The sequence below is a fragment of the Drosophila yakuba genome, chromosome 2R (assembly GCF_016746365.2).
Source record: "Drosophila yakuba strain Tai18E2 chromosome 2R, Prin_Dyak_Tai18E2_2.1, whole genome shotgun sequence".
Taxonomy (NCBI): domain Eukaryota; kingdom Metazoa; phylum Arthropoda; class Insecta; order Diptera; family Drosophilidae; genus Drosophila; species Drosophila yakuba.
Window position 1 is genome coordinate 13758798 of NC_052528.2, and position 22216 is coordinate 13781013.

Sequence of the window (22216 nt, forward strand, 5' to 3'; positions counted from 1 at the left end):
CCGGCGCTCAGCTTTTTCGAGTCATGATGGCGACCGGGCGTTCTCTGCTCTTTCGAGTGCCTGTGTGTGTGCTTGTGTGTGGTTGTGTGTGTGCGCAGAGAGCGCAGAGCCGGGTGTTTATTGGAGATTGCGATTGTGGCTTGGCTTACCCACACTCGCACACAGTACCGCACACCAGCACACCAGCACACACACACACACTAACAGCGGGGACAAGCTCCTGCCGCAGCATCAAGAAGGAACGAATCAAAGCAAGCCAACAAGCAAATGCGCCACCAGAGTTGCCACTAAAAGTCTCCGTCGGTGGGTGGGTGGTGTGCGGTTATCCTTCGCTCGCTGCTCCTTGCTCGCTGCTCGATGCTCTCTGCTCTTGCTGCTCGTGTGTGTGTGTGTGTGTGCTGGGTGCCGTGCTTTTTGTCCTCACACACACATACGCAGGCAAGGACTTCTCTGCCCACTCAGCGACCGCGGATTATATCCTGCGATATGGTTTTTTTTACCCTAGTCCGGGGTTGGCCCGTTGGCTGGTTGGCCGACTGCTGGAGTGGACACATCGGTGTTTAGCTCCTGTCACGCTTTTATGATAAATCTGAAATCCGGAATCTGAAATCGTACATCGAGACGTTAACAACATCATCACGGCACACTCGCAGCGCCGTCGGATCGCATTGGTTCGGTTTCATCAGCGGGAATCTCCACTTCTCCACTTGCCGTCGCCTCTCCACGTTTGCAATTTAATATGGAGCCCAATGCGATGACCCCAAAAAGTGCGATTTAACAGTGGTGTTTCCGAAATACTTAAAAATAGTGCTGATTGTTAACGAACCTTTCAACGAGGTGAAATCTATAACCGCAGTTCGCCTAAGCCCAACAAAATGAATAAAGAAGAAAATTCCTCCGAAACACGACCATCTTCTCAAGGTAAATTGATGTGTTAATAAAAACATAAGCATGGTGTTGAAATATAGTTATAAGGCTGTGAAATGTGTGGAACACAAATATGTTAAAAATGAAAAAAAAAAATATATGAAATATCTTTTCAATAAACAACTTATTAAGCGATGTGCTAAGGTCGATAAAAAATCCCTTCAACAACAATTTTTAAAAAGGACAATATCACGTTTGTGGGTAAATCGTGTGTGAAATATAATTACGCTTCTTACACCCACGATTAATTAGGACGCCTAAGATAGAAAAAATAAAAAAAGGATCATTTTAAGGAAAAAAAAGAAAGGTTGCAAAGGCAAGGATAGCAATTACAAAAACGAAAAACATCATAAGAGAAATGATATTTGAGTTTTGTCATACCAATTATGCGGCGGCAAACTCTTATTGTTTATTATTTTGAGGGTTTTAAATAACGTGAGCCATAAAATAAAAAAAACTGACTACATATATCTTTAATTAATTTGCTTTGGCTATAGCCCACAGATTTTTTTCAAATTACTTATATATTAAGGAAGATAATAATCCGATCATAATCGGTGCCGAATTATTAATGTTACGAGTATATCGCCAACTAAGCAATTTCTAAAGATTTAATTATTTGCAGAAAATACTTTTGCAATTTGAATTTTCCTTTTTGAGAGCAACTCTTTTTGACATTTGATTAGAAAATCTATTTCAGAGCTGTTTCGCTTAAAAAGAAGTACAATTTTTGGGATTTATTAATTCATAGGATGCAAAGAGCGGATCAAGTATAAAATGTCTTGATTAAAACATGAAAGGAAACAAGCGCATTCTGATCGCACATTGGCAATTTTAATTACCAATTTGTGGCAACGAGCTGTCTGCGGAAACACTCAAATCAAATCGATGCCCAACTTTCTGATGGCATGCACGAGTGAACCAGGCAAATTCAATTTGCGATAATCACCAAATTGAATTAGACTTCGAGTCAGGCCGCCAAAAATGTCTGAAATTCATAACACAGCCATCCGCCTGACACAGCCCTTAACACTTTTGTGCCAAAGTGAATTTCAACGAGCCCATAAAATTAACAAAGACGATGTCCCGGAAAATGCAAGCATATGACGCTAATCCTCCGGCTTTTGGACCGCACTACTGCCAGTTGGTCCCGGCTGAAAGGCCTCCTGACTTTGTCCTTTCATTCCACACCAATCCCAAGCAGGACCAGAACCCAAACCCAAACCCAAACCCAAAACCAGAAACAGAATCAGAATGAGAACCACGAACCCAAATGGTCGAGCGCACAGCCAAGTGGCGAGTGTAACAAATGTGTCCTCGTCCGCGTTCTCGTCCTTGGAACGTCGAGGGTTAAGTGCATCAAAAAATCAGTAAGGAAACTACAATCAAATTAGGGTGTGATGGCAAAACAATCGTCCCCCGAGGCAAATTTTGCGCACAGATTGCTCGGCACGCTCTGGTCGAGAGCCGTTTGGCTTAATGGCACCCTAATTGAATGTGTAAATATATTTGCGGATTACAGGGCGTCAATGTCGCCACGCAGGGATAAGATCGGCAGGTCCTTGGCTTCCACAATCCGCTACAACTGACAAATTGCGATTTAATTTATATGAACTACATAAGTGATTTTTTATTGCACCACCCATTACCACCGGGGTGACTGCTCTAAAGTCTGGTCGGAAATTTCAAAAGCCTATGATTTAACGAGATCAATCTTTTAATTCATGGTGTATCTCCCACATGCTCTCTCGCAAGTTCAACGGAAATGTCGATTAGAGGGAATTATACTTATGATATGCACAGATACAACTTATACATATACAAAAAGAAGCATAAGGTTATAGTGCGGAAGTTGTATTAAATTATATATTACATTTTTTACATTCTGATAGTATAAGCAGTTAGTCTTACAAGTTTTAACACGATGTGTACTATTTCCCTTCTTTTAAAACCTTTTTCATTGAATTAAACATTAATTTTTAATATTTATTAGTGTCCTATCTATACAATAATATTTAAGCTTTCAAAACTCGTTGATCTTTGATCTCGGGATCTTTTAATGAGCTATATAATCTATATAACCCTATAACCCTATCTATACAATAATATTTAAGCTTTCAAAACTCGTTGATCTTTGATCTCGGGATCTTTTAAAGAGCTATATAATCTATATAACCCTATGTCGTATGATCTTAACAAGGTCGTAGTTACTTCCCAAATAACCATAAGATACAATTTCGAATCTCTTAGATACATTTTAATCTATATAACCCTATGTCGTATGATCTTAACAAGGTCGTAGTTACTTCCCAAATAACCATAAGATACAATTTTGAATCTCTTAGATACATTTTACTGATCTCTTCCAAAACTTCAGAACTCCACAGTCCGCAGCGGCATTGCTACACTCCGCCGCCGGTGCCGATGCACGGACAAGCGCCTCCAACGACGTCGTCGGGCGTGGCACCGCCCACACCGCAACCGCCCCCTCATCCCGCCGCCCCAAACGTGCCCGCTGGTCGGCTGCTGGGCTGGAACCACAGTGCCGCTGCAGCGGCTGCGGCGGCAGCGGCGGCCCAAGCGGCAGCCAACTCCATGAACCACTCTTCGGGGGCGGAGGGTTCGGCGATGACCCGGATTAAGGGTCAGAACCTGGGCCTCATCTGCGTGGTGTGCGGCGACACCAGCTCGGGGAAGCACTACGGCATCCTGGCCTGCAATGGCTGCTCCGGATTCTTCAAGCGCAGCGTGCGGCGGAAACTCATTTATCGGTGAGAGCACACAGAAAGAAATTTAGGGTTTGCAAATTGGAAAATTACTTAATATCTTAAGAAATCATATAGAGAGTGAAGTAATAATATCCTAAAGGTTTATAAGTATTACTATACTTCAAGTTTGAGTTAGTATCCTTGTATATGATAGTTTAAGTAATTAGAAATGAAACAGTGTAAGCTTTACACTTTTTTTAAACCTTTTGGCACAGCAATGATGCCCGCTTTGTTTCAGTGCAGCCCTAACTACGCTACCAAATCCAGTCATTACCATTTCATTTCCATTAAATGCTGCAACATTTGCCCAAAAGTGGGTGGTGCCCGGACTGGGAATGGGAGTGGGAGTGGGCCACTGTGCCCGGAGGCTCGTCTGGCGGATTACGGAGCTCTGGCAAATTCATTACAATTATTCAAATCTTTGGGATTTGAGCGTCAACTTTTGAATGCGCATATTTGCCCTCGCGTTGACTTTCTGCCCAGAATGGCATCATGTGCGAATGCCACTTTGCTTTCGCTCCCCTCGCTGGATTGCAGCTTAAAATGTAATTGAATTTAAAGTGAATTCGTTTAAAACTTTTTCTTTTGACGTGGGAATTTTCCAAAATGTAACAAAAAGTTAAAAAAAAAAGAGGAAAAGCAAATACACGAATCAAAGTATTCGATTATCATAAAATCTGGTAGAAATGAAATATCCCATAATCCAAAGCGACGGAATCAATGCCAGCAAAAACATAAAGTTATGATACAGTAATGCGTGTTTTGCTCTGCGGCTTTCCAGCGGGCGCGGTAAATCACAAATGTCGAAATCTCTATATCCGTGTCCTGGTCCCATGAGATTGATATGGAGGGCTTAAGCGCAAAACACTTGGCCAAATGTGACCCAGCACCCACATCCTCACGCATCCTCCCCGCATCCGGCCAGCCGACATCTTCGTCCATCGACTAAGCCGAATCGCAACAAAGTCAAAAAATGGGGGCGGTTCTGTGCGGCTCTGCGGGATGAAATGGAGCAGCATCCTCCTCATCCTCCACCCAGCAGCAGGGGAATGACTGAGCGAGGCATACACTCCAGACAGGGAAAAGGGATAACAGGTCCAGTGTATATTTTCACCGACGTGACTTGTTTCCCGATGGACGACCGAGTCTATCTGGCCCTTGGTATCCTTTTTATATCCTTGTCTCCGGTGGCCCCATTAAGCCGTTTTCAATTATAATCAATTGCTTGCAATCTTTCGAATGTGGCCATAGGAATGTTTCACAGACAGGCCACAAATATATTCGACTTTTTATGGCTGTAGGAATTGGCTACGGAATTTATGGATTTTTTTATTTATTGTTCAACGGCTAAGAAAAAATGTTCTTAATACGTATTTTACTTAAAGTACATATATCGTTTCTTAATGTTTTCTTTACTTTAAAAATAAATTTTATTTTATGAGCAAATTATGAAAGTTCAAGTGAAGTTAACCAGTTATATTTACTTTAAAAGTAAACATTATTTGTAGAGCATGTTAAAACCGAAATGTGTCCTTTACTTCCCAGTTTTAGTATACACAAATGCGTTCATAGTCTATTTCTGGATGTATGATGGTTGGGGCAATGGCAATATTATGTGATTATTTTTATAGACACACAAAACTTGGAATGCCAAAGGAATGAGCTGCCCATTCGCACATATCCAATCTACTTGATTTGTTTACGAAAACCCAACATTTGCATACACAAAATACCTCAATTATATACATACACATGCGTAGACGTACCTAGACAAGGGCTGTATCTCAAGGATACATTTGGATAAGTGATTTCCTGTCGAGGCGCCACGAAGGACATAAAATGGAGAAAATAGGGATGGCTGCAGATTTCAGAAGCATTGGCCATCTTTGAATTTTGGCGCAGGCTTAGTGTGCAAAAGGACAGGCGAATGCTGGGCTAAAAATGGTTGCATGGATTTCGGTGGATTTCGAGTGGGAGGGAGTGCCACTCGGCTCTGATTTGATTAAAGTTCCACCAGGGCAGAACAAAGGACGAGAGGTCGGTGAAACGGAAGAGAGGAACAGGTCCTGTATCTAGCAGATACACAAGTGCTTTTGTGGCTGGATTTCCGGTCGGCTGGCCTGAGTCTGGATTTGTGGCTTTGTGTGCGCCAGCGAAATCGCCAAATGTTGCAATTTCTGACACTCGAAATCTCGTTAGCTGCGCAGGATAACCATAACCTGATTATGTCCTGGCACTATTTTAATCGATTCTGCTTAACATTTCAGCTGCCAGGCGGGCACCGGACGCTGTGTGGTGGACAAGGCCCATCGGAATCAATGCCAGGCCTGCAGGCTCAAGAAGTGCCTTCAAATGGGAATGAACAAGGACGGTGGGTATTATAGCGTATATTGTGCAACTGCATTATCATATCACATCGCATCACATCTCGGCTCGCTCTAATGAACTGAAGCACGTTTAATTGGTCTTTAACAGGACCTCAAAAGCCCCGCGAACACGTGACCCCGATCAGTGCGCCCTTTAACCCTTTAGCCCTTTCCCACGTGGAAAACCCATCGCAGGAGCATCCTCATTTTGGGGTGGCTCACTTTGGGTGGCGGGTGCTCCTTATTTACATATTGCTCACCCAATTGATTTGCTACCTGCTGCTCCTGTTGTCTTTGACAGATTTTATGCAGCTTTGCTGCCACTCCACTGAACCCCAATTGTTCATTTTGACTGAAAGTTTTCGTCATTGTTTCGATGTCTGCACACACTCTGGGCCAACAGTGGTTCGATTTCTTGAATGGCAAATAGACAAACAGCAGCCGTCAGTCAGATTCAGGCTTAAAAAATCAATATAAACCAATTGTACTCACCTGGTTGTACTTAACAAGTCAGGGGCATCTATAAAGAAGGTATTACAAAGCTGAGTTGTTTTTTTACCTTTATTCTGTTAGCATTATTTAGCTACTTCTTAACTGACTCAATTTTTATTTAAAGTTCATGAAGGTGCAAGTTTAAATACACCTTTCGTTTTGCATTCCGATCTCGTGAGTTAGCCATTAAATAAGTAAACCATATACTCTAGCTCCCAAGGGACGGTTCACACACTTTCCCGACTCTATTGTGGATCTCTTAATTTGGCCGTAAATTATGCGAGCCGTATGGAAAATAGCCACAGTTTGCGGATGCGCCATTAGCGGCGAAGTAGCTTTTGTGGCCCGGCCTCATTGTGCGGTGAAATTGCATAAACAAATGGCGAAACAATTTGTGGGCGTGAGCGGCACGTGACCACAAAACCAATTTGCCATCAATGGATGGATGGCCTTGTTGCCCAGCTCCTCCCACTCAGCCGGAGATTCCATTCCGTTCGCGTATGCTGATGAGCAAAGGCCGGGCACACGCGGCTGGTTTTCGTCCTGCCATCCTGCCATTCTGCCATCCTGCGATACCTGTGCTAAAACGAGTGCCAGGAGCGATTTTGTCAGTGTGACATTTCCTCATTACGGACACGTCCCACTCCCATGTCGTTCCACTCCCAAACCCCCGCTAAACAACTAGATGCCGAGTGCTCATGCTAGTTGCATTTGTTTTCCAATTACAGCCGTGCAAAATGAGCGACAGCCCCGCAACACGGCCACTATACGGCCGGAGACTCTGCGGGAGATGGAACACGGACGGGCGCTGCGAGAGGCCGCCGTGGCCGTCGGGGTTTTCGGGTAAGTGTATCTCTCCGCTGCACTCGAAGAAAATACTTAGAGAGCCAGAACTAGAAGGAGAATTTATGCCAAGGCTTTTTAATACATCTGTATACATAATAAACCATATTATACATGTTTAAGTTTATTATTCAACTAAAGAAGAAAGGTTTATATATGTTTTTTATAGTACAACATAGTAAATATTTAATACCTAAAATAAACAATATCATACATGTTTAAGTTTATTTTTCAACTAAAGAAGAATGGTTTATATATGTTTTTTATAGTACAACATAGTAAATATTTAATACCTAAAATAAACAATATCATACATGTTTAAGTTTATTTTTCAACTAAAGAAGAATGGTTTATATATGTTTTTTATAGTACAACATAGTAAATATTTAAAACCTAAAATGTAACTTTATATTGTCTTATTGAAAAGTATAAATTAAACGTATAATGGATAATGTGATGATACTGATGGATAAATAGTTTAGTAGATATTATGCATACTAATTTCACGAAATTTGTGTTCGATTTATGGGGTCAGTAATATTTTCGTAGAATATAGTCTGGATTTTTTCCCAGTGCAGCTGTTTCGCTTAGCCTGTCATTTGCATAAGTTTAACTAACCGCCCGAAATCTGCGGGCAACTCCAATTTGCAGACCACCCGTGCTACTGTCTCCGCCCTGCTACGGCTCCGGACTCCTGCCCCCGCCCTGTGAGTAGTAGTTAGTTGCTGCCCCCAGCTGATAGTTTGGAACGTATGTTACTTATGGCCCACCTTGATTTCTGTTTGACTCCTGAGCAGCACTGGGCAGCTTGCCGACGGGACGACTGCTGCACCACAACCATCTCACCTCCTCCATGCAACTGGCTGCGAACCACATGGGCGCCGGCAGCTTTCCCATGTTCAATGCCGCCGGCTCAATGCACCACTCGCCCAAGGAGAAGGCCTACGGCATGGAGATGGTCAGCAGTGGCAATGTCTCCCACTCGACCAACTCGAGCAGCAACCACTCCATCGACCCGAGCTCTCCGGCGCCGGAAAACGGCAAGGAGAAGAACAACGCCGGCGGCAGCGTCTCCTCCATCAGCTCCTCCAGTCCCACAATGGAAAATGACAATGATGGTGGGTACTGGTGCCATGTGTGGGAAACAAGTAGTAATAATAAGAAATAATAGAAAGATGAAAGTGAAATAGGACAGATGAAAAATCAGTTTACTTAACGATTTAACTGATTGCTTTTTGATGTCATATACATATGTAGTGACTTGTATAAACCTTAATCTTTATATATTGCTTATAATTTTTTAACAACATTATTATCACACTTTTGACAGACGACTCCATTGATGTAACCAATGACAACGAGGAGCCGCATGCGGTGAGCAGATCGGACTCCAGCTTCATCATGCCGCAGTTCATGTCGCCCAATCTGTACACTCATCAACATGAAACTGTTTACGAGACGAGTGCCCGGCTGCTCTTCATGGCCGTCAAGTGGGCCAAGAACCTGCCCAGCTTTGCGAGGCTCTCCTTTCGGGATCAGGTGGGTTGACTGTATATCTATGTAAATACCTACTAATAGCAGAAAGAGCCAGTTAATGGGACACCTAATTTACTCAAAACATTACGAAATATCCATTGATTGCAGGTTATTTTGCTGGAGGAATCCTGGTCGGAGCTCTTCCTGCTGAACGCCATCCAATGGTGCATCCCCCTGGATCCCACCGGCTGCGCGCTCTTCTCGGTGGCGGAGCACTGCAATAATCTGGAGAACAACGCCAATGGGGACACTTGCACAACCAAGGAGGAGGTAAGTCTGCACCGGACTACATCTTACATATAAGAACCATCTATTTCTGTTAGCTGGCGGCGGATGTGCGAACGCTGCACGAGATCTTCTGCAAATACAAGGCGGTGCTGGTTGATCCTGCTGAGTTCGCCTGCCTCAAGGCGATAGTTCTGTTCCGGCCGGAAACGCGCGGACTTAAAGATCCGGCGCAGATTGAGAATCTTCAGGATCAGGCGCACGTAAGTATGCTATGGTTTTCAAAACTAATTAAATCTTCATTGAGATTATCCTAAACCAACAGGTGATGTTGTCGCAGCACACGAAGACGCAGTTCACCGCCCAGATAGCCAGATTCGGACGACTCCTTCTCATGCTGCCGCTTCTGCGCATCATCAGCTCCCACAAGATTGAGTCCATCTACTTTCAGCGCACAATTGGGAACACGCCCATGGAGAAGGTGCTCTGCGACATGTATAAGAACTAGTTAACTCGAGCTTTAAGTTACAACAAATTTAAATAAATATGTTTTTGTGTCTTGAATGTTAAATGGCGTGACTTTTGATTGTTTCACTTTTCCACCAGGAAATCAAGTATTACCTTCTTCGCTTTCATGATTGATAAATATTTAAGTTTATATACTTAAATATGCTTATATATTTATCAATCATGAAATCACATTATAATAAAAAAGGTATACAAAAAATTTAAATTTCGGGATTACTTAATATAGATAACATTTGTCAATACTGAGCTGATTTCGCTATTATGCAAAAAGAAATAAGAAAAGTTTTCCCAGCAAGCAAAACAGATGATGAAAAGTATTGACTGAAAAAACCAAAAGTAATGTAAGTATGTGTAAATTGTATCTGTGCAGAATACAACACGTCATAAACATAAGTTGCGCATGGAATTATTTAATGAATTAGAATTGAAAATTTGAAGATTGACTTTAAGATTGGCTTTAAGGACTAGCGCCCAAAGTTTGAATTTCAGTGTTCAAAAAGGTACGAGGTGCTCTGTTGCAAAATGTTTGCATCCTAACAACTAAGCTGTTTCTCGCTACCTTCCGATAGAAGCCGCTAGTTATGTGATTAAATCTGCTGCGCCTTTTAGATACTTAACGCTAGGTGTCGCACCAACCTTAAGTTTAATTTATTTGCATCTGGCAGCTCGTTTAGAGTATCTATTTTTGCCGCTTGGTTGTGTAAAATTAAAGAATAGTGAAGATAGTTAGAAAAAATGTAAAATGTAGAAGGCTGTGGCGGTAGTAGAAGTATTAGGTACTAGCCGCTTTCAAATATTGGCGCCATTAATTAACTTTTATGGTTGTGTAGCTTTCAAATCACCACAGAGATTGCATAAGAGGCTCTCATTTAATGTATGAATTATGATCTGAACACATAATTGTACATTGTAAATTTAATGCGATTAAATTTAATATTAAATTTAAAGTTCCCAGGTGTTAAAATTTGATTATTTTTTCAGGACATAGTAATGTTAGAATTGGAGATCGGAAGCTACAGGAAGCTACAGGAAGCTACACATTCTCCTCTATAACAAAGGACAATAACTATACATATCACGTCCAAATTTCTCCCTTACGCCATCTGTTGGCTAAGAAATTTTAGCAGACCAACTGCCAGATGGCGCCACTTACCCGAGCTTGTCTTTAAGCTAAGACAACTAAAAAGCTAGTTTTAAATGAAAGCTTAATTTAAACCCGTTTAAATGAAGCACTAAAAGAATAATAAATTGGAATATGTTTTATTTTATTAAATATTATTTATTATATATTTGATGCTATTTAACGTGTACAAAAATCCACGAGCAGGATCTTTAACATCCATAGGCCATTTAACCAGTCCGCTTCATCTTGACCATTACCATGGCAATAGCCATTTCACAACCGACCGCCTCGATGCAGTCATCCCATAAATACACCACTTACTACCAATTCCCGTTGTGGAAAAACAAACAAGAAGGCGACAAAATGGCCAGCTGTCCGTGGAGTAGAAACTGTCATTGGTTTGCAGTCAGTTGGGATTGCTAAATGAAAATTGGACTCGAAATACACCAAGAAAAATATGTCATCCAAAGGCCAATACCATATTTATCATCAAAGCATAAAATAGATAATTTGGTGCTGGCTTAAAATATTATCCAATTCCAAATGTATTTAATAAATCATACATATTGATACAAATCTACCAAAGTTTGTTCGGTGCATTTCAAAAGACTCCCAATCACGTCAGAAACAAGGCTCTAAGTTTGTCAGCTTCCAAAGCCAAACTCCAAATCCATTTCCATGTCCACCACGATTCATTCATTAACTCAGGCAAAGCGTCATAAATGCCACGCGGTTTTTATTTGGTTTTTCAGGCTGGTTGAATTCGTCGTTGGTTTTTGATTTAATTAAGCAGCGTTTTTCCATTTTGCAATGTTTTTCTTGGCCGTTCCGCGAAGCATTTGCAAGTCAAATGCAGCGGCGTTAATTAATTGAATAGATCGAAAAATAACGCATACGCAGCGTGCGCCGCTAAGAATTCCGCGCTTGCGATTCCATTGGGCAATCGCTTTGAATTCTCTCATTCATTCTGTGGCCAGTGGCTAATTAGGTCCGTCATCCAAAATTCGCGGCATTTTGCACCCATTTTGGAGCACACGTCGCCCGATCTCCAAATCCGGCTAAAGACTCGCCATTTGATTGAAGCCATAAAAACAAAGACGCGGATCGAACGGCTGATCGCCTTAAATCGGCATTTAGTATGTGGCAATTTGGCATTCGAGTTTGCCACCCTTCTGATCCACCGACCGATTGCTGGAAAATTGCTTTCCACCTGGCCAAAATGTGGGGCAGTGGCTGGGAAATCTTTTATTTATGATGCCAGGCGACACATCGGCCACAACACCGATCTGTCCGCATCGAATTGGACATGGAACACTTGTTTGGCAGTCGCCGGCCACCGGCAACAATTGCTCCTATTGACTTAATATTTGCTAATAGATTTCACATAAATCACATTCCACTGTCGTGATTTATGCATGAACTGCGATCGCAGCTGACTCTCCGTCTCTTTCGCGCCGTCTAGTGCTGTCTTTTTCTCATTGTCCTAAGTTTTTGTCGAGATTTCGGTATTGAAGTGGCGTTTTCGAGACCTCTTGAGAGGAACTCCACTGAAGTGCTGCAAGTTACATGCGCTAATCTGAGGCTCTATATTTTCCAAACTTTGCTTTCCTGACTGTAGCCTTAGTATATGAAGTATGACCACCACATTGACCCAAGGCATTTGCCAGGCTTACTTTAAATATTTTATCCAAAAAAATGTTATATAGCAATTCCCATTTGGAATCGATCATATCTATTATTTAAGCGAATCTAATCATTACTCATGCCACCATTAATAGGCGATAAGGATGCTGTATGCTCGACGAGCATTCTCAACAATTTGTAGCACTATAAATTTTGTGATGACCCAATGTCATACCCCCACCCATGGGCTTAATCAAGGCGGCCGTAAAAAAATCCCACGAACTGCCAGATGCTGAACCGGCAACTTCAGCCGGCCAAGTCGACGGATCGATGCAGAGCTAGAGCTGGAACTGTAGCTGGAGCTGGCGAACTGGGCCTCCACTCGATCCAAGCCCCCTCTCCACGCACGAGTGTCCTCGAGACGAGACGGCGTGGCTGCGGTTGCGGCTGAAATCACCCATCCAATATGGTCAATTGTGGCACGCAGCGGCATTCGTGGCACGATAAAGATAAATATGAAGCTCGCCTAGATATTTCGACCAGGGGGATTGCTTAGTGTTTGCCGATTTGGCGATTGCCAAATTCATTATGCAATTTGAAGAGAATTTCCCAGCCCCACGCCGAGAATTGTTTCGAGAATACTTAAACATAGCAGCGAAAACAATTAGACGGCATTCTCCGTTGGATAATTAAGTTGTTAGTGTGGCAAGGCTGCATGTTTTCGAGGGGCGTGTCACCTGGTGTTGTGCCCAAATTGGCCAGCTAATCAGCGATTTCAATTAGCGTGCGCTTTCCAAATTCGAGTCACAATGGCACCTCCAGTGGTAAGGCCGCCTTTCCTGCGACTCCTTAGCCGGCAAGTGGTCTGCCTTCGGATCGCAGCTCCCAGCTCCCAGCACCCAGCTTCCAACTCCCAGCTCCAGTTAAGGTTGCGTCATCCGCGTTTTGGGGGCTCTCCAATCCGAGTTGCGTCTACGAGAATTGCAGTTTCACTGCAGTCGAGATACTTCACAAATTGGTGCTGCTTGGCCCGCTTTGTTGACTGCTGCTGTCTGCTGAATGTTTGTCCGTCCGAGGCTCAGATCGAAATCTAGTCAAGATCTGTCCGCTCGGCCAGCTGTCCACCTGTCCTCCGGTCCGCAGTCCGCAGTCCGCTCGAGAGTGCAAGTGCGAGTGCGAGTGCGTGGTCTGCCATCGAGGGGTATAAAAGTAACGCAATGCACACAGTCCACTTACAGTTGCAATTCTTCCTCCAAGCCAAGTGATTCGTTATCCAGCGCTAGCATGAAACTTCTGGTGAGTGGATACGGCTGAGGATCAGGATTATCAGATAAGCTGCGAGAGGATATCCTCATTTGGCCAACAGGACTAAAGACATAACAGGGTTACCAAATAGATTTCCTAAATCTAATATGGATTTGCTAGATCAAAAGGAGTAACAAAAATATTTGGTTTCTCATTTGCCCCACCAGATCCTCACCTCTCTGCTGGCTGTGGCCACTGCTGCTCCTGGACTCCTCGATTACGGACACTCGGCTCCGGACTACAGCTACGCCCATGCCGCTCCTGCCATCACATATGCAGCTGCAGCACCAGTCATTAAGTCCTACGCTGCTCCAGCCATCACCTATGCGGCTCCAGCTCCGTTGATCAAGTCCTATGCCGCTCCAGCCATCAGCTACGCCCATGCTGCTCCTGCCATCAGCTACGCCGCTCCCACGGTGGTCAAGTCCTATGCTGCTCCTGTGGCGGTCAAGGTGGCAGCTCCGGCCACCAGCTACTCGCACTTCAGCTCGGTAAGATCGGTGTCAATTTGATGCCAATGTACTTTATTCTCATTGAAACTTACAATATCTTTTGTATTTACAGGTTGTTTCCCACGCCACGCCCATTGTGAAGTCGTACGCTGCGCCTGCCATCACTTATGCTGCTCCAGCTCCGGTGATCAAGTCCTATGCCGCCCCAGCAATTAGCTACGCCCATGCCGCTCCAGCCATCAGCTACGCTGCTCCCACGGTGGTCAAGTCCTATGCGGCTCCAGCCATCAGCTATGCAGCTCCTGCCCTGGTGAAGTCCTACGCAGCACCTGCCCTGTCCCTGGGTGGATATGGATACCACTAAGCTCCGATACCAAAACACTCCAAATCCAAATCGATCCCAGATCGGAGTTGGAGCAATGGAAGCAGTTAACTGCGAGGAGTCGCAGCAGCCGAGCACGTTTTCCCACTTTTCCAATCTGTAGTCGCAAAATCTTCACAACCCTCTCTGTTTACTTCTTATTTATTTAAGAGCCATTAATATTCTCTCAAATGCACAATAAAGAAAAATTCTATTTTTCAAAACCCACTCGTTATGTCTACAATGGCAAAGGTTATAATGACCAGGATTGAGCTCAAGTTGTTCAGGATCTTGGCCAGATGCCGCCAGGGATTCTCCTGAATGTCGCAATAGTCGCTGGACTACAGGAATTAAAGATATATTTATTATTCAGTTGGTTAATAGGTTAATAATAATTGTCTACTCACATCCGCAAATCTTAGTCCTAGTATACATCGTAGAACATTGCAGTTTATTAGGCCAACCAGCCAGTTGGGTGCCTTCGATCTGGGTGGATACAACTCCAGCCATATAATGCAGATGTGCAGAATGTAGCAATAGGTGGTGGTCATCATGATAACTTTATATGCAGTCACTGTGGGAAAAGTGGAAATTTAAATTAAATTAGGAAATTAAGATCAGGTATTTATCTTACTCATGGGCGGCACATAATGCGGGGAGGCGTGGCGCGTCATGTACATTAAACCCCAGGCTGTAATCAACAAGGCGATGAGGATGAGGGAACTCCTACGAGTAGAACGCAGTACAAAGGACATTATGACAAACATCTGGCAGGCTGAAAAAGGATAGCATTGTGATATTCTATAGTATTAAAAGTTATATCAAAGTTAGATTACCAATCAAAGGTATGTAGAAGACGGTCATGTAGAAGTTGCGATTCCTCTGCAGCGTAAACTCAATGGCCACATCGCCTGTCATTTTCTGCATCATACCCTTGGGAGTGTATCGCCTTTGCGAATCGTTGTCCACCATCACCACGGACATTTGCGTGAACGACCAGCCGGATGGCGTGTTCACGTGCTCATTGGGCGCAATGGGCTTGCGCTGATCATCGTAGATTAGCGCCACATTCTGCTGCCCCTCCTGGCCAATGAGGCCCAGTTCGATGTCGCAAGTCACTCGCTCGCTTGGCCAGTTTCGGGCACTGTCCACACACCAACTGGCCAGCTGGAGGTTTTGAGCGTACAGGGTGATGCTTCCGTTGGCGTAGACCCTCAGCTCGTAGGATTGGAGGACCTGACCAATGGACTGCAGGGCACCGTTGAGGACGTTCATCTGCGGCTTCCAAATTCGCAGTTCAGGATGCTCGAAGGTTTCCAGCGAGTCGAAATCCGCGGGTTTCCAGCCAAGTCGACTGTCCCGCCAGTGCTGCATGGATAGGCGAATGCATCATTACGGTTTGAAAATAAATATTTGCCTTTCATTACCATCATCATGTGCATGCGGGTCTGCAGCATGGAACTGGTTTGCTCGTAAGCGAGGGATCGCGTTTGGAAATGGAACAGTATGGAACTGAGATTAGCCGGCAAGCTGGCATTCTCCGCCTGGATGTTCAGTTGGTTTAGCAGTTTCTCAGTTTTCGTTTCCTCCTTCTCTATCGGTGCAATTTCCGACTCTGAAAGGGGTTCCATTTTAGAACACACTTATATAGAGATTACTCATACTCACCATAACCATCAAAGCCACAGTCGTAGAACCAACGCGCTGTGTTCGAACCAAAGGAGCTGAAGCTCAGATAGTTGATAGTCAGCGGTGCTTCATCGATGAACTGCAGCAGGGGCTCCTTCTTGAAGCCGGGTATATAAACAAACAGCTCGCCATCTGGAATTATACTGGGCGTTGGAGAGCAGGGCGGGAATACCCGATAAGATGGGGGAACTCACTCTGCGTTTGGACAATCTCAATTGGCGTCGGCTCGTATAGCGATACCAAGTTCGGCTCTTGACTCGTGGCCACCCGCCTCAGTCCCATGGCATTCCGGATTGCGGAAAACGTATTTCCGCCGGCGCCTATCACTGCAAGCGCAATACAAGTAGTTATCAATGGAATTATTAGGCAGGGTTTTCATTTAAAAAAGAGCTCAATGGAAAGGTCGCATTTGAATACCAATTATTATTGACTTCACCCACCGATCTCGTAAACGCGATCATTCAAGCGTGGGTGATTCGTCACCGAGAGCAGGATGTGCGCATCCATGGCGGTCAGGACGTAAAATTTCAAATGCAGCCGCTCGCCGGCCTTCCTGTTGTTGTTGCTCAGCTCGTGTAGCATGTAGAACCTCCGGTAGCCATATCCTGTATTCGGAACCGAGTAGCTTTCGCAGGAGTCCAGCTGGGAGAAGCTCACGTTGAATCTGGTCGACGACGATTGGGCGGATTCCGCTTGGTCCATCAGCACCAGGAGCAGGCACAGGCAGCAGCCCTTGATGAGGTTGTTCATCGTATCTATCTGGACTTCCACTGCTAACAGCGGCTTGACTACGACTGAATTAGGAAGCGGACTGAAGCGAATTGATAAGAAACAATGAACTACCCTTTGTCGATGAATAATACTGTGTACTTCATTTGTTTAAAGAGTATTTGATTAAAGAGTATTTGTTTAAAGAGTATAACACTAGTAAAGAGAGTTTAAAGTATAACCGCCCCAAACCTAAAGTTTTTAAGTCTTGAAAACAATATTTCTGTGCATATTAATGTTAAATTTTTAAAGATAAGCTTTGAATTTTTATTAACGATTTCAACACTTTCCAATTAATAAACTGAAAATGCGCGCCATTGGAAAGTTGTGCTTTTTGTACCGTCTAGTGTAACCGTTTACGCGGCATTTTGGCTCTCAGCGCGTACGGTCTTACTGAACTTCAGACCTGTTATCAACATTCAGAATTTGCCACTTTTGCATAGTTTAATTTAGATTTGTTGGCCTGCCTTCCGAACGCAGGCTACTACTGGTGTGGCAAAGGTGCCGCTGCTGAACCCAAGGGACATGCCCGATGACACGCAGGATGCCAAGGCGCAGAAGTTGGCCGCGGCAAGGAAAAAGGTGCGACAACCAGTGCCACACACAATTGTTTTGCTCTTGTGACGTGGACACATATGTATTGGCCCACTAATATTGATTTTGTTTCACACGCTCATGTGGACACAGCTGAAGGAGTACCAGCAACGCGCCAGCAACAACAATGGTCAGCCGGGAGCGGAGGAGCCGGTGGCTGCCACCACGCAATCGCACTCGTCCACGGTGAGCATAGCCAGCAATCTATCGGAGCGCTCAGACAGCGAAATAAATGTGAACGGTGGAGGCGCAGGCGGTACTCCGCAGCCCGAGCAGTCTGTCCTGCCCACAGCCGCTTCTTATTTTGCGCTAAACGAGCCGGAACACAATGGCGGACTGGCAGATCCCTCCAGCTTGCAGGCCATCCAGGTGATCATCGCCGAAAAGGCCCAGCTCAATGCGGAGCTGACAAAGGTGCGTCTGGCCTGCCGGGAACGTGAGCTTGAGCTGGAGGAGCTGCGCACCCTCAAGGATCAGAATCAACTACGTCTGGAGCAGCTGCAACAGCACTGTCAGGATCAACAGTCGACCGGCGAACAGCAGCGACAGCAGTACGCGCAACTCCAGGCACAACTGCTACAATCGCAGGCACAAATCAAGGACCAACAGTCGCATCTCAACGAATTAGAGGCCCAGCTGCAGCAAAGTAACCAGCGACACGAGGAACTGCAGCAACAGCTTTCCCAAAAATCGAACGAACTTGAGATGGCGCAGCTGAAGGTGCGACAGCTCTCCGACGAGTCTAGCGTGACCACAGACAACCGAGTGGAGTCGCTGGTGCAAACGCAATACATGTACGAGCAACAGATACGCGACCTCCAGGCCATGGTGGGTCAACTAACGCAGGACAAGGAGCAGGCAGCTGGCCAGTACCAAAACTATGTACAGCATCAGAGCGGCGAGATCGCCAAGCTCAACGAACGAAACACGGAACTCGCAGAGGAACTGAACTCACTAAGAGAGCGTGAACGCCAGCTGGTGGAACACGTGGGCACGCTGGAGCGGGACATACAAAAGAATATCAGCCTGCAGGCCCAATTTAAAGAAGCCAGTCAAGTGCAGCCATCCAAGGAAGAAACCAGCGAGCAGGTAAGTAATAAGCCGGAAAAATGTGGAAAACCTGTTTAGCCTCATATTTGAATTTCAGAAAGCTTTGAAAGATGAACTGGCTGAATTGAAAGAGCGTCTCGCCGACTTCGAGTTTGAGCGTCACGAATTTCAGCTAAAGATTAAGTCGCAGGACGATCAGCTGCAGGTAAAGGACTCGGCTTTAGATGAGTTAGAAAAGCAGCTCGAACGCTTGCAAGCTGAGCAACCCGATCAGTCCAAGCTGTTGGCCACCATGGAGTCGGACAAAGTGGCCGCATCGCGTGCCCTAACCCAGAACGTAGAGATGAAAAACCAGTTAGACGAACTACAGCAACGATTTGTCCAGCTGACGAACGACAAAGCGGAACTGGTCATCCGCTTGGATTCAGAAGAGTTTGCCAACCGAGAAATCCGTCAGAACTACAACAGCATGGAACAGAAGCTGCACGCCAATGAGGAGCGATTTAAGTTTAAGGATGAGGAAATGATTCGACTATCGCACGAGAACGTGGAACTGCAGCGTCAGCAGTTAATGTTGCAACAGCAGCTGGACCGTCTCAGGCATTATGAGGTTGGTGGAAGGTGGAACTGAGATTAAAAGCAAGAAAAAAACTGACTTACATTTCCTTTTTTTCAGGCAAAGGCTTATAACTCTGGTGAGAGAAAGGAAAGAGAAAATGGAGGAGAAGCACCGGAAAATGAAGCAGAGGAAGCGAAGGATGTTGGTCATTTGCATAATCATTCGCATGACCTCTCTCATAAGCATTCCGACGGTCATTGCCATGATCATGACTACGATCATTCCCATGATCATGATCATTCCCATCCACACGATCATTCGCATCAACATCCTCAAGATCATCCCCATGATCATCCTCATGATCATTCGCATGAACATCCTCATGATCATTCGCATGAACATCAACAGGGTCATCCGCATGACCATCAACATGATCATCCACACGATCATGTCCACAACAATGTCCACAGACCAGCAGCTAAAACGCTACCCACCGCAGAGGCGGTGGAACGCTTGCAATCCCGATTCACCACACTGATCAGCCAGGTCGCCGACTTAACGGAGGAGAAGCACAGCCTGGAACATCTGGTGCTCCAGCTGCAGAGCGAAACAGAAACGATTGGGGAGTACATTGCGCTCTACCAAACGCAGAGGCGCATGCTAAAGCAGCGTGAGTACGAGAAGGCCGCCCAAATGCGACTACTACAAGCGGAGCGAGAGCAGCTGCGCGAGAAGATTGAGGCACTGAACAAGCTGGTGGTCAGCTTAGGAGTGGAGCTACCTGCAGATGCCGCTGAGGCAAAGCAACCGGAACACACTCCTACCGAGGGTGAAAACTCTCAGCAGATCATTAACAAGATACAGGACATTATCAGCGAGATCAAGGAGAACACGGAGCAGCCAACCCACAACCATGCAGGCGACCATCTCAACTGTTGTCTGGGCAAATTCGAGGTAGTCTAAAAGAAGTGCAATTATCGCCTGCTTACGTATAATCATTATTCTTTTGCTACTGTATTTAAATGTAATTGTACTTTGCTCTTCATAGTCTTTTGTAAATGTTTTCAAAAACTTTGTGCGAATAAATCCAGTTTGCATCTAAGAGGAATTCTATAAAATTAGTCCCCCTAAAACGTATTAACAAACAATCAACTTTAACGTTGTTTTATTCACAAATGAACATGTTTAAAGATGTAAAAATTAAACGTACTTTTAAACTCCTATTGGCATCTTTGGGTGATGATCATGGTCTTCCTTCCGATAGCTGGATGTGGTGAATGTGCCCCCTTTTGCAGGCAAAAAACTTATAATATCCCGACGATTTAAAAATAGTATGCTTATTTTAATGTTAAAAACTGGTGTGAAAAACCATTGCAATTACAAAAACAACAAAAAACCTATAAAATATCCGTATATCTACTTTTTGGTCTTGGCCTTGTCTTTCGATCCACTACGCATCTTGTTTTTCAGATTAGGCTCCGCCAAACTGGTGGGTCTGCATCTTCTGCTCGGCCTTCCGCTGGTGTTACAAAAAGAACTGGACATATCCGTATTTTCAGATTTCTTATTTGCTGCAGTTCGACTTCTAGTTTTTATAGATGGCATTTCCTCTACGAGGAAGGATTTCGGTGTGCTGGTGCTCCCGGCCAATTGGCTGATCCCGTTGAACAGGCTTCTTCGCGGCGTCAGTCCGGTGACATCAGGAAAGATTCCAGACGATTGACTAGGCCTGGTGACTGCCAGTCTCGGGCACTGTATACTTGGCTCCTGTGGAGAATCGTCTACAGGGGCGGGAATAGTCAACCTTGATCCTTTCCCAGACTCTTTTCCCCGACTCAACGACATTGCTCCTGGGACATTGGGGTCCATTTCCCGGAGAGCACGCCCACTGGGAGTGGCGGTGGCTTGGCCGTTGGGGGGACTACTTTCAACCGTTGTGTCGCAGTAGATGGCCTCGCATGACGAAGACGACTCTGTGGTCTCTCCTTCGCTGGCGTTTTCCTCTATTATGCTGAACAGACGATTGTTCTCTTCATGTTGGTCAGGCTGTACCTCCTCATTGCTATTGTGTACGGGGCTTACTGCTTCCTCGAAGTCATCATCCTCCGAGTCATCTTCGTCGAAAACTAATTCTGCTGGTCTTCGTGGCGGTGGTGTAGGCTGTACGCAAGCCGAATAGGAACCATTAACAAAAGAAAATTGCAATTAAAGTATAAGTTACCTTGCTGGCTCTCCTATTCACTGTTACCCTAGTGCCCTCCACTTCGGATTGTACTTCAGAGCTGGAGCGGCGAATAGTGGCCGATGCAGTACTGGTCACTGAGGAAGTCCTACTTGGCGAGATAGTTCTGGTGGTGCGGGCCAAGACACACGTCCGTCGCATGTCCTTGCAGATTTCACTGGAGCTTCGAGGCGGGCCGCTTGGTCTGTTTATCTGAGCTCCATGAGCAGGCTCCTGGGGCGCTGCCAAGGAATCGGAGTCCACGTTCAGGCTTAGCATCAGGCTACGTACGATACTGATGTTCTCCATCTGCTGGCGATGGTTCTGCAGTACGTGCTCCTCCCGAATGTCCATGATTTCGCGCTCTAGCGTTATCACCCGCTTCCTGTACTCGCCGATCTCCAGGCGCTGCTTCTGCACCTGGTCCATTAGCTCCGCATTCAGCAGCTTGTACTGCTGCTCTACCTTGGATCCCATTTGCTCCTTGTGATTTTGTTATCCCATTCACAAAATCCAGACAGACGACGCCAATAACTTGTTTTGAATTTTGAAATAGTGTGACCGTTGTGGTGGTACTAAAATATACCCTGGCTTGGTGAAATACTTTTTGAAAGTATGGCAACGCCGACCCCAGGTTTAATTTAAACGAAATATTTTTATATAAAGCCATGTAAGTAACAGATAATACAATTGGATTTCAATATATTTATTTAATTGTAGAAAACAAAACATTTTTGTTATCTTACATGAAAAAATTTTTAGTTAGTGCAAATTTACTAATGATAA

At 44.8% G+C, this 22216-nt stretch overlaps 5 protein-coding genes across 5 annotated transcripts; 3 read left to right on the forward strand and 2 right to left on the reverse strand.

Moving 5' to 3' along the window:
• Nucleotides 1-498: 498 nt before the first annotated feature.
• LOC6530512 (photoreceptor-specific nuclear receptor) lies at nucleotides 499-9728 on the forward strand. Its single transcript, XM_002091391.3, has 10 exons — nucleotides 499-921; nucleotides 3305-3698; nucleotides 5963-6066; nucleotides 7282-7396; nucleotides 8048-8103; nucleotides 8194-8514; nucleotides 8727-8935; nucleotides 9041-9202; nucleotides 9256-9420; nucleotides 9483-9728. Exons 1-10 carry the CDS (start codon nucleotides 876-878, stop codon nucleotides 9663-9665), a joined length of 1755 nt encoding a protein of 584 aa, XP_002091427.2. The 5' UTR covers nucleotides 499-875; the 3' UTR covers nucleotides 9666-9728.
• Nucleotides 9729-13490: 3762 nt separating this feature from the next.
• LOC6530513 (cuticle protein 16.5) lies at nucleotides 13491-14777 on the forward strand. Its single transcript, XM_002091392.4, has 3 exons — nucleotides 13491-13727; nucleotides 13904-14227; nucleotides 14301-14777. Exons 1-3 carry the CDS (start codon nucleotides 13491-13493, stop codon nucleotides 14550-14552), a joined length of 813 nt encoding a protein of 270 aa, XP_002091428.2. The 3' UTR covers nucleotides 14553-14777.
• On the reverse strand, nucleotides 14694-17044 carry LOC6530514 (acetylcholine receptor subunit beta). The gene is made up of 8 exons (XM_002091393.4): nucleotides 16679-17044; nucleotides 16433-16564; nucleotides 16218-16370; nucleotides 15977-16164; nucleotides 15386-15917; nucleotides 15184-15324; nucleotides 14957-15123; nucleotides 14694-14890 (listed from the first exon to the last, which is right to left on the reverse strand). The coding sequence occupies exons 1-8, from the start codon at nucleotides 16986-16988 to the stop codon at nucleotides 14768-14770; spliced, it is 1746 nt and encodes a 581-aa protein (XP_002091429.1). The 5' UTR covers nucleotides 16989-17044; the 3' UTR covers nucleotides 14694-14767.
• A 349-nt stretch (nucleotides 17045-17393) lies between these two features.
• On the forward strand, nucleotides 17394-20311 carry LOC6530515 (golgin subfamily A member 2). Its single transcript, XM_002091394.3, has 4 exons — nucleotides 17394-17588; nucleotides 17694-18689; nucleotides 18748-19260; nucleotides 19327-20311. Exons 1-4 carry the CDS (start codon nucleotides 17532-17534, stop codon nucleotides 20170-20172), a joined length of 2412 nt encoding a protein of 803 aa, XP_002091430.2. The 5' UTR covers nucleotides 17394-17531; the 3' UTR covers nucleotides 20173-20311.
• Nucleotides 20312-20357: 46 nt separating this feature from the next.
• On the reverse strand, nucleotides 20358-22036 carry LOC6530516 (shugoshin). Its single transcript, XM_002091395.3, has 2 exons — nucleotides 21431-22036; nucleotides 20358-21369 (listed from the first exon to the last, which is right to left on the reverse strand). Exons 1-2 carry the CDS (start codon nucleotides 21905-21907, stop codon nucleotides 20626-20628), a joined length of 1221 nt encoding a protein of 406 aa, XP_002091431.1. The 5' UTR covers nucleotides 21908-22036; the 3' UTR covers nucleotides 20358-20625.
• Nucleotides 22037-22216: the final 180 nt, after the last annotated feature.

Excerpts from the sequence above, each read along its gene's own strand:
- LOC6530512 (XM_002091391.3), top strand. The coding sequence starts at position 876 with ATGAATAAAGAAGAAAATTCCTCCGAAACACGACCATCTTCTCAAG. Across the intron at positions 8,515-8,726 it reads AATGGAAAATGACAATGATG|ACGACTCCATTGATGTAACC; the intron begins GTGGGTACTGGT and ends CACTTTTGACAG. Across the intron at positions 9,421-9,482 it reads ATCTTCAGGATCAGGCGCAC|GTGATGTTGTCGCAGCACAC; the intron begins GTAAGTATGCTA and ends CTAAACCAACAG.
- LOC6530513 (XM_002091392.4), top strand. The coding sequence starts at position 13,491 with ATGTTTGTCCGTCCGAGGCTCAGATCGAAATCTAGTCAAGATCTGTCC. Across the intron at positions 13,728-13,903 it reads GCGCTAGCATGAAACTTCTG|ATCCTCACCTCTCTGCTGGC; the intron begins GTGAGTGGATAC and ends TTGCCCCACCAG. Across the intron at positions 14,228-14,300 it reads GCTACTCGCACTTCAGCTCG|GTTGTTTCCCACGCCACGCC; the intron begins GTAAGATCGGTG and ends TTGTATTTACAG.
- LOC6530514 (XM_002091393.4), bottom strand. The coding sequence starts at position 16,988 with ATGAACAACCTCATCAAGGGCTGCTGCCTGTGCCTGCTCCTGGTGCTG. Across the intron at positions 15,918-15,976 it reads CCCGCATGCACATGATGATG|CACTGGCGGGACAGTCGACT; the intron begins GTAATGAAAGGC and ends CTATCCATGCAG. Across the intron at positions 15,325-15,385 it reads CTTCTACATACCTTTGATTG|CCTGCCAGATGTTTGTCATA; the intron begins GTAATCTAACTT and ends ATCCTTTTTCAG.
- LOC6530515 (XM_002091394.3), top strand. The coding sequence starts at position 17,532 with ATGCCCGATGACACGCAGGATGCCAAGGCGCAGAAGTTGGCCGCGGCA. Across the intron at positions 17,589-17,693 it reads TGGCCGCGGCAAGGAAAAAG|CTGAAGGAGTACCAGCAACG; the intron begins GTGCGACAACCA and ends ATGTGGACACAG. Across the intron at positions 18,690-18,747 it reads AGGAAGAAACCAGCGAGCAG|AAAGCTTTGAAAGATGAACT; the intron begins GTAAGTAATAAG and ends TTTGAATTTCAG.
- LOC6530516 (XM_002091395.3), bottom strand. The coding sequence starts at position 21,907 with ATGGGATCCAAGGTAGAGCAGCAGTACAAGCTGCTGAATGCGGAGCTA. Across the intron at positions 21,370-21,430 it reads TGAATAGGAGAGCCAGCAAG|CCTACACCACCGCCACGAAG; the intron begins GTAACTTATACT and ends GCTTGCGTACAG.